Genomic DNA, 10,200 nt, shown 5'->3' with positions numbered 1-10,200 from the left:
GTTCTCCTTTCTTTTGCATTGCCCTGGACTATTTTCATGTCATTGTACCCAGCTTTAATAGCTAAGTCAGCTGAGCCCATTCCCCTACATTTCACGTCAACTGCTGGCTGTATCATCCTCTTACAGTGTTTCTGCACAGTTAACATTTGCTTTTCATTGTTTTTCCTTTACCAGGTGGAACTGACTCTATTATACCCAAGGACAATGGTAAATTTTTCTCCTTTCCTAGAGTCTGAGGCTGTGGAAAGGGGGAGCTAAGAGAGCAATTATCTGGGGAAGAAAGAACAGTCTATGAGGGGGGCCAGTTCTGTGTCTCGACTGAGATTTTGTATCTCCATCCACTCCCTGGGCTTTAGAAGATTGAGGAAGAAGCCCCTTTGCACCCATCCTCCCTCCCCGTTGGCTTCCACTCTCTTTTTCCAACCTACCTCTCATGCAAAGGCCCAGATAGATGCATGTTCAGGCTCAGGGGTTCTCAACGTGTGAAATGAGCTGTGCTTTAAATCCTTAGAAGACATTCTGACTCACGGCCCACAGGATGGATTTTGTAGGTACAACTCCCTATGGATATGGTGTGACTTTTGGAAAAGGGAGATAGAAATAAAATCAATACAAGTCAAGTCAAAGGTAGGGGGTAATAAGAGCTGAGCCAACCTAGGGCACTGTCCATGGTACTTTTAGAAAGTTACCGTACACCCACACCCCACGTCCTTGACCTACACATTCTCTGTGAGTTTCTCCCCATCGGCCTTCTCCTGCAGCCCAGCTCTCCTGCTTGCCTCACCTCTTCCAAATCACAATTGACCGAGGCTATCTCCGGAGGCTGGGCTACTCCTCCTGGGATGTCCACTTAAATGATGAGCTGTGTCGTCCCCAAGTCACAGGACGCTACCTGATCTTCAACATTCCCTATGGTCACTGTGGCACCGTCCAACAGGTAAGAAACTGACAAGGTGGTGGTACCCTTCTGTGGATGGAAGCCAAAAAGAGTGGTTTGAAAAATTCAATCACCTGTTAAAAAACCTGGGTAGAGACAAGCCGTGACTTTATTTCTGAGTTTGGTGAGAACTGGAGGAGCTCACTAATTTGTCTGAAGCTTTCATTCTTTTTGGGAATTTGGAATATATACTGAATTTTGAACACACAGTAACAAGTGCTGGGTGCTGATAGACTGATGCGATGGATGAGTGGATGGATCAAGGGATAGATGCTATTCCCTTAGCTCCAAAGAATTTTTGGAGCAAAAGCCAAAGAATTGTTCACAACATGCTTCTTTATTCAGCATTAGTGCACACCTACCATGTGCAAGCCATGGGGCTGGGTCGGGGGAGGACAGAGGATCTGTCTATCTGACTGCTATGTTTCATTTCCCAGTCTAGCCAGTAAATATCTACCATGTTTCCCCCAAAATAAGACCTAGCTGGACAATCAGCTTGAACGCATCGTTTGGAGCAAAAATTAATATAAGACCTGGTCTTATTTTACTATAAGACCAGGTATAATATAACATAATATACTACAAAATAAAATAATATAATATATAATACCTGGTGTAATATAATATAATGTAATATAATATAATATAATACTGGGTATAATATAATATAATATAATATAATATAATATAATATAATATAACAATACTGGGTCTTATATTAATTTTTGCTCCAAAAGACGCATTAGAGATGATTGTCCGGCTAGGTCTTATTTTCGGGGAAACAGGGTAGTACATTTATGTTTAATGATTTATGTTTATTTCATTTTTCTTAACCACCTACTTATTTCACAAAACAATATCATTGAAGTTAAGGAAACAAGTATACCAAAGATATCGAAAGAGTGTATAACCACAAAATAATTTTTCTCAGGACATTTAACAATATAACATATTCCAGAGCAAGATCCCCACACCATTCCTCCAATTTTTTCATCCATGTGCCTAAACACACACACACATACACACACACACACACACACACACACACACACACACAAACACTTGACATTGTTGGAAGTTGAATTCATTCAAACAGTATGCATGACGCCAAATAAACACTTTAATTCCATTCTTGACATTTTGTATATTTGGTCGTGTAGACCATGGTCATGCTTATCTTTTTTGCTCTGGAAATTCTAGTTTTCACCTCAGAAGTTTCTGCCCCAGGAATCATGCAGGAAGCCTGCCAGTGTCTGGGAGGAGGGCAGCCCTGGCAGCTTCTGGGCCATCAGGGAGGACCCTCGGCTGTCCTCTCTTAGCTATTGGCCTAGCTTCCCCAGAAGCCTCCTGTGCTGAGCACAGTGCTGGGCCAGTGGGCACAGCAGGTCAGGAACCACGAATCCCAGGCCACCCACAGGGAAAACACCACCACAAAAAGCTCCCGTGTCTGATTTCAGAGTCAGTGAATGAGCAACATTCCAGGTGCTGAGGACACAGCAGCCAACAAGCCTGACAAGGGCCTTTTCCATGACCCTTACAGTCAAGAAAAGGGAGGCAGGCACTGAACAAACACTCAAGTGAGAGTGCTTTATAGTGAAAAGGGCTAAGAAGACAACAAAGCAAAGACAGGAACAGAAAATGATTTGAGGAGGAACAAAGTCCACTTTGAATAGGGGGCCAAGGCCCGAGGCCCAGGAGGAGACGGAGCCCCCTACAGATGAACAGGAGGAACACTGGCCAGGTGTCAGCAGGTGTCCAGGCCTCCAGGCAGCAGCAAGCTTGGAGGGCTCCAGGAAGAGATTGGGGGCGTGAACACCAGGGAGCCCGAGGTCAGGTTGGAAGGGAGCAGATCCCTGTGAACATGAGTTTAGCTTGTCTTCTAAACTGTGCATTCTCCACGAGGGCGATGTCACCCTCAAGGGGGAGGAGAGACATTGGTTCTTAGGGGCAAAAAAAGAACAAAAATCTTTCTTTATGGATCTTAAAAATCTTTATGTTGTTGTACTAAAATTTTATAACAGGGGCTGGAGAGGAAGTGGAATGAGTAGGAAAGAAAATGTCCAAAAAGGCAGACCAGTGAGAAGCAGTGGTATAAGCCATCCTTGGAGAGTTCCAAGACAGAATGTCCCAGGATCTGGGTCACACAAACCGAGGCTTCCTTGAACAAATGTCCCTAAACAAGCTGACTCTCTGGGTGCCACACAGGGCTGTGGGAAGGAGGCTGCCAGAGGCAGTGGCCCCCTTCTCATCAGCCTTAGCACCCCTTTAGCCCCTCTAAGTCATGATGGATTTGAAGGAGCAAAGCTGAAAGCAAAGGTCACCAGGGCCAGGCTCATATGGTGCCAGGACTGGTCTGGGGTCAAGAGCAGGGAGGAACCAGAAGAAAGGAGGGGAGTTCCAGTGGGGGATGGTGTGTTCTTGTCTGAGAACATCATGGGCTAAGGAAATAGGATGTGTGGACAAATTCAGCAGCCACCCCACCTCCTACCACCACAGCTTGGCCCTCACAGAAGGGAAGAAGGGAGTCAAGGCTTACCCACTGGGGGCTCCCTGCGTGTACCCTGAACTCCAAGGACCAAGGACATAAAGTCACCCCATCATGGCATCAGGTACCACAAAGGCCAGGCCCAAAGCCTCCTGGCCTCCAGCTTCTCAGCAAGCTGGCACCAAGCAGCAGAGGTCTCTGCTCATGAAGGAAGGTGCTTGTCAGGGAGCCAGGACCACTGGCCACCAACTCTGCTCTCTTCCTTCCAGGAAAGCCTTGGCTCCCTCAGCTACTCCAACTCCATCAGAGGCCGCATACGGGGCCACCCTGGCCAGATCATTGTGCGGCACAGGGTGCCCCAGCTGAAGTTCACCTGCAGGGTGGATGGCCCATCAGCCATTGAAATTGTTCCTGGGACTGACAACCCAAGGCAGGGTGCCGGCTATGAAGTGTCCATATCGTTCCTCAAGTTGCCCATGTCACAGCACGTGGGGAACACGGGGCCGTACTACACCAGCCAGAGGAACGAGGTCTTCCTTCAGGCCACACTCCACAGCCCCAATCCCGACCTGAGGCTCTTTGTGGATACCTGTGTGGTTTCTCCTGATCCCCATGATTTTACGACTGTCAAGTACGATTTGATCCAGCAAGGGTAAGGAAAGTGGAAGGTCCTCTAGGGTTGACTATTAGATTCACGGGCCAGTCTATTGGGGGACCTTTGGCTCCTCAACTGGTAGTCTTAAATCATAACAGTGTGCAAAAGAGTCCTCCTCATGCCCCAGAGGCAGAGTTGAGGCCCTCAATTCTGATCCCATTTGGGGACAAATAGTTATAGGAAGTATGGAACTTCCCTTGAATCTCCTGAGTCCTGGGCAGAACCCTTGCTGTCTTGACTCTACTGTCCCATCCCACCCTTTAATACTCATTTCTTTCTCTTTAAGTTTTACGATTTGTATTACACTCCCCAGTCCTCAGCACATTTGGCCTACATTGGTGGGCTGGTGGGTTATCCCAGGCTAAGCGCTTACAGTGGTGAGATTTCTTCTGGCTCCTTTGGTTAAACAAAAGATTTGTCAGGTTAGCACTCTGGCAAGTTGTTTGCCTTTATAGCTCCCTGGTCTGCTAATAAGGGCAAAGTGCTTATGGATGGGCAATTGCAACCAGTGCAAAACCCACAAAAACTTATCAGCTACTGATAGCAGCTTTAGAGTGGTGAGCCCACAGTATCCTAAAGCCCCAGGAAGCATGGTAGTGACTGTTTCCCAAAGCCAAGCGTGGAGCGAGAGGTGGCGGCACCTTCTCCAGGTGGTGTCAGCCATGGTGTGGACAGTGCACAGATGTGGCACGAACTTCCACTAAGTCAGAGAGAGAAAGCTCTTCCCTTTAATTCTCCTTACAAATACATCAAAGAGAGAGGCACAGTTTAATGCCAAAATTTAACATGTAGCACTTTTTTCTTCTGCTTGCTTTAGGTTTAATTTGTTCTTCTTTCTCTAATTTCCTAAGGTGGGAGCTTAGATTATTAATTTTAGATCTTTCTTCTTTTCCAATATATGCATTTAATGCTATAAATTTCCCTCTAAGCACCACTTTAGCTGTTTCCCACAAATGTTGGTAAATTGTATATTCATTTTCTGTAGTTTGAAATATTTTTTTAAATTTCTTTTGAGACTTTTTCTTTGATCTGTGCATTACTTGGAAGTATGTTGTTTAACTTCCAAATATTTAGGAATTTTCCAGCAACTTTTCTGTTATTGATGTCTAGTTTAATTCCATGGTGATCTAAGGATATATTTTCTATGGTTTCTGTTCTTTTAAATTTGTTAAGGTGTGTTTTATGGCCCAGAATGTGGTCTATCTTTATGAATGTTCCATGTGGACCTGAGAAGAATGCTGTTGTTGGATGGAATGTTCTATAGATGTCAATTAGATCTAGCTGATTGACAGTGCTGTTTAGATCAGCTATATCTTTCCTGATTTTCTGCCTGCTGGATCCGTCAATTAATGATAGAGGGTGCTGAAATCTCCAACTATAATAGTGGATTTAGCCATTTTTCTTTGCAGTTCTATCAGTTTTTGCCTCATTATTTTGACACCCTATTATTAGTTGCATATATATTAGGGATTATTATGTCTTCTTGGAGAATTTACCTCTTTATTGTTATGTAATGCCCCTCTTCATCCCTGATAATTATCTTGGCTCTGAAGGCCATTTTGTTTGAAATTAATATAGCTGCTCCAGATTTCTTTTCATTAGTATTAGCGTAGTAATTCTCTCTCCTTTACTTTTAATTTATCTATCTCTTTGTATTTAAAGTGGATTTCTTGTAGGCAACATATAGTTAGGTCTTTGGTTTTTTGAAATCTGCTCTGGCAGTCTCTGTCTTTAAATTGGTATAGTTAGACCATTCACATTTAAAGAAATTATTGATACAGTTGGACTAATATGTATCATCTTGATAACTGTTTTCTATATGTTGCATTTGTTCTTTGCTTCTCCCCCACCCCCAACTCTCCTTTTGCTGCCTTGTTTGGTTTTAATAAAGCATTGTATATGCTTACTTTAATTGAACATTTTATATTATTCCATTTTATCTGCTCTCTTGATGTATCATTTATAATTATTTTCTTAACTTTTCAGTGGTTGCAGTGGGTTTTACAAAATACATTTTAAAATAGTCTAAGTTCACCTTTAAATAATACAACCCCCACCTTCCACTTACCTTTTGACAAAATCAAGTAGGCCTTTTGAAGGCAACGGCTCTAGCTAGAATTTAATTACCTTGTTTTGGTTTTATTATATTTGTTTTATACTTCCATTCTATTTCTGATCAGTAATAGTGGTTTTTCGACTCATGGTAGTATTAGAAAGCTTTTTTTTTTTTTTTTTTTTTTAATGAAAGAAAGAAAGAGTGGGTAGGGGGAAGAACCCTATTTGGAATTCGGAGGTCTGGGTCCAAGTCTGATCATTTGAGTCAGAGTGAATTCATCCCATGCTCTAAGTTGATCCTTTTGACTTGAGGTCCTTCTTCCCATCAGGTGCATCAAAGATGATACCTACGTCACCCTCCACTCTCGCCAGAAGAACGTGGCCCAGTTCAAGTTCAACGCCTTGAACTTTCTCAACAGCTACGACGTGATCTACCTGCAGTGTAAGGTCGCCGTGTGCAAAGTGGGGGACCACTCCTCCCACTGCTCCCAGGGCTGTGCAAGGCGGAATAAGAGAGGTGCAGGCCCCAGGGAAGCCACGGAAGAGCAGGCTGAGCATTTCCAAATGGTGGGGCCACTAGAAATCCACCGAGGAACTGAGCAGAGCAAGAACTTTGTGTGATTCCTCCAATTTTCACATGAATCTGTTAGAAATTAGAAGCAAAGTCTATTTCTCTTCAATAAAACAATGAGTTGGACAAATCAGAGGTTGTCCACATAGAGACAGGTAAAGAAACAGCTACAGAGGTTCTCTCTGAGGTTTGTTGCTAAATACATCTTCTCTGATTACTAAACTTCTAAGGCAAATGCTCTCTTGCGGGCTAGAAATGTTGCATTTTCTAATTCTTCACTGTCAAGAACTGTATCATTGTCTTAAACTGTACAAAATGCTATAAAGAACAAAGTTATCTCTCTACAACACATTGCCACCTTAAAGATTGTTTTAATTGACCCCTTAATGTTCAGATCCTAGTAGGTTGATCTTTTCGTTTCTGTTCCTCTGGTGGTGTGAAAATTTATTTTCAGATCTTGCCAAGAGTCTTATGAAAAATAAACTACTCATAAGTGTCTGTCAGGAAGCCACAGCTCTTTTTTTTTAAACTCTATTAACTGATTAGTTGAATCAAACACATCATTTACTCATTTACTCATTGTCACCTATTCAAAACAAGCTTTGTTTATTTCTAAGGGAACAAATTGGACCCCAGCTTTGTTGGTTTGGGGTTACAGCTTGCAAATGAGAGTCTAAAACAATCACAGGAACCACTTGTGGCTGCTTTCTGAGACACTGCACACTCAGTCTGTTTCCCAGATCCTCGCAGCATGATCGGAAACCTGAAAAGTAGATAGGAAATCTGAAAAGCACACAAAGAAAGATTCGCATATTCCCACATCTTCTCAGAAAGAGGGCGGTACCCACTTTATCCACTCTGTCTTTTTATCTTAATAGAAAGAGTCCTGCGCTAGGCTCAATACCTTTAAAGTTGTCTTTAAAGAAACAGACTTGGACATAGTCAGGTATTTCGTTTGTCAAGAAATATTCAGTGGTAATATTTAAAATATGAGTCCTCAACTCCAAGAAATTGTTCCCGTCTTTGTTAAATAGCATGCACGAGATGAGAATACAGTATGGTCAAGTCCCCCAGAGAGTAGGGAGGGAACCCCAAAGTCCTCAGAGATGGAAATCTGACACGTGACCCGTGGACAGGTATGGCCTCTAAAGGAGGACATCTCAGTGTCATTACAAACGTTCCTTTCATCGACAAGTGTCTTGGTACAAATATGACGTTGACATTTGTTTTGATGCGGTTCCCTGCTCATACGTAGGAGGAGCCGATGGAATGTAATTACTGGTCAGTTTGGTGAAGATGGCGTCTTTAAACCAAAAGTTAATTATTTGTCGCCAAGTCACTTCATCTTCAATCACATGAAACAATGATTTTAACATCTGCCATCTATTTTATGCAAGTGCTTCAAATGGATAAAGCATTTTCCAAGTAACTGTGAGTTGCCAGCGTTTCTACTTCCCAAAGTTCATCTGCCCCTTCACAGTAGCTGTCCATACCGTGCTGAGAAAGGGGGAGGCTGCCAGCCTCCAAAATGGCTTTTAACAAATAATGTGAAAAGTGTTGAAGAGAAAGAACTGAATTTTCAAGAGTAAATACATAAAGGTCCAACGAACTTCCAGGCGGGTTCTCTGGGTGTTGTGCAGTGGATGGGTGCCAGGAAACCGCCCTTTCCAAAAGCAGTCCAGGTGAGTCTTAGGAATGCTGAAGTTTGAAAGCCATGGCCACTGTCCAGCATTCTGTGCCCCATGGATCAAAATGCACTTAGCACGGAGAAGCCTGCAACCCAGAAACACCCATGGGTGCAGACAAAAAGCCCAAAGAGACACCTGCTCTCTCTAGCCAAAGGACCAGCACCTAGGCAGCACAGAAAACTTTTTTTCTTTTTTCTTTTTTATTGGGGTGACAATTGTTAGTAAAGTTACATAGGTTTCAGGTGTGCAATTCTGTAATACATCATCTATATATCACATTGTGTGTTCACCACCCAGGGTCAGTTCTCCTTCCATCACCATATATTTTATTCTTTTTACCCTCATCTACCACCCCTCTCCCTCCTTACAGGAAACTTTTAGACAATACCTGCCCTTCTCCAAACACCACAGGTAAAACTGTGCCCCTCCCCCACCAGGCAGCAAAAGTGAACTGGGGAGCCTAGACTTTTGCCTGCCCCCAGCACCCCTCACCTTTCCCCTCCCCCGGAGGGTGTCAGAGGAGGCAGAGTGGGGAGCTGCGACTTTTGTCACCTCCAGGCAGTAACCAGGGCCTCCCCGGTAACCCCCATGTCAGGGGAGACCAACTGGGAAGCCCGGACTTCCAGTCCCACCTGGCAGGTGTCCCTCTGAGTCTGCTCTGGGGTGGGGTCACCAGAGGCCTAAGGGTGAACCAGGACCTCCACCCCCACCCAGAAATAACAAGGTGACTCCACCTTCTTGGGAGGGGGGCAGCAGACCCTGGTGAGTAGATTGATTCCACCCTGCTCGGTGGTAATGAGGTGAGCCTCCCCGGCTGGTTTGCATACGCTGGTCTTCTATTGCCCATCCTTTGTTTCAGCCTTCCTAAAACACTTGGTTAAGCAAGTCTCTCGAGTACAGTGCAGAGTCAGGCGTTACTTTCTGAGACATTCTGAAAATCTGCTATTTTAAGAAGTGAGTGTAATGACTGCTCTGGTGTGACACCCAGGTCTCCCTCAGATGAAGTCGCTTGTTCTTCAAGCTGCTGGCAGTGTTGATGGCTGACAACCCTCAGCCCCACTGCTCTGCAGGAATTTCCCTCAGCTCAAGGCAGCTGCCTTGTCTGAGTTCCCAGCCTTCAATCAATGACGGGTCAATACAGGCATATGAAGGTCTGTGCCTGGGGGCAGGAAGATATCTCTGAAGGGCCAGCCCAGCCCAGGACTCCCCAGGAATTGGCTAGACCTTTAACCGCAGCTGCCTCACACTCCACGACTCCCCTGCCCAGTCCTGCCTCCCTCACCCCTCACACAGGTTTATCCTGCGCGCACTCCCCAGGAATCCTTCTGTACACAAACCTCTGTGTCAGAGGTGGTTTCCCAGGAAACCAACCCATGTCAGTCAGTACACGCTGTGGTTGGAGGAAGCAGATTCTAAAATGGAACTTGGGCACTGGCCACGAGGACTCGTCATTGGTGGTAAGTGGAACACAGATGTGGGGACAAAGCCAGGAGTGCAGTTTCCAGGCTCTCGGCCTCATGTGGAAAGGTGCTGGCTCGGGTAGTAAATGGCCATCAACTGTGATCGGATGGCCATCAGCTGTGGCTACCTGGCCGTCAGCTGTAACCAGTGAGCCATTGAGCACTTATATAACTGCTGTGGCTACGCTAGCAGCGGATGGTGGCTGAGCTAACAAGAGGGGATTGCAGTTAGCACAGCGGATTTCAGTTAACAACTGGGGTTGGTTGGTTGGCAGAGAAGTGGACGGCGGATTGCGAATCGTGTGGCTCCTGCTCCCTGTGTCTCCAACCCAGCCACCAGCGAGAATAT

General features: G+C 44.8%; 1 protein-coding gene across 1 annotated transcript; it reads left to right on the top strand.

Annotated features, from left to right (window-relative positions):
• Positions 1-538: 538 nt before the first annotated feature.
• Positions 539-6,753, top strand: LOC141572782 (scavenger receptor cysteine-rich domain-containing protein DMBT1). Its single transcript, XM_074338664.1, has 4 exons — positions 539-551; positions 762-937; positions 3,692-4,074; positions 6,462-6,753. The coding sequence occupies exons 1-4, from the start codon at positions 539-541 to the stop codon at positions 6,751-6,753; spliced, it is 864 nt and encodes a 287-aa protein (XP_074194765.1).
• The last annotated feature ends 3,447 nt before the right edge of the window (positions 6,754-10,200 follow it).

Source organism: Rhinolophus sinicus, linkage group LG07 (genome assembly GCF_036562045.2).
Source record: "Rhinolophus sinicus isolate RSC01 linkage group LG07, ASM3656204v1, whole genome shotgun sequence".
In the NCBI taxonomy this organism is placed as follows: domain Eukaryota; kingdom Metazoa; phylum Chordata; class Mammalia; order Chiroptera; family Rhinolophidae; genus Rhinolophus; species Rhinolophus sinicus.
The sequence above is the reverse complement of the archived record's forward strand: the minus strand, read 5'-3'. Positions and strand labels throughout refer to the sequence as shown.

Excerpts from the sequence above, each read along its gene's own strand:
- LOC141572782 (XM_074338664.1), top strand. Across the intron at positions 938-3,691 it reads ACTGTGGCACCGTCCAACAG|GAAAGCCTTGGCTCCCTCAG; the intron begins GTAAGAAACTGA and ends TCTTCCTTCCAG. Across the intron at positions 4,075-6,461 it reads TACGATTTGATCCAGCAAGG|GTGCATCAAAGATGATACCT; the intron begins GTAAGGAAAGTG and ends TCTTCCCATCAG.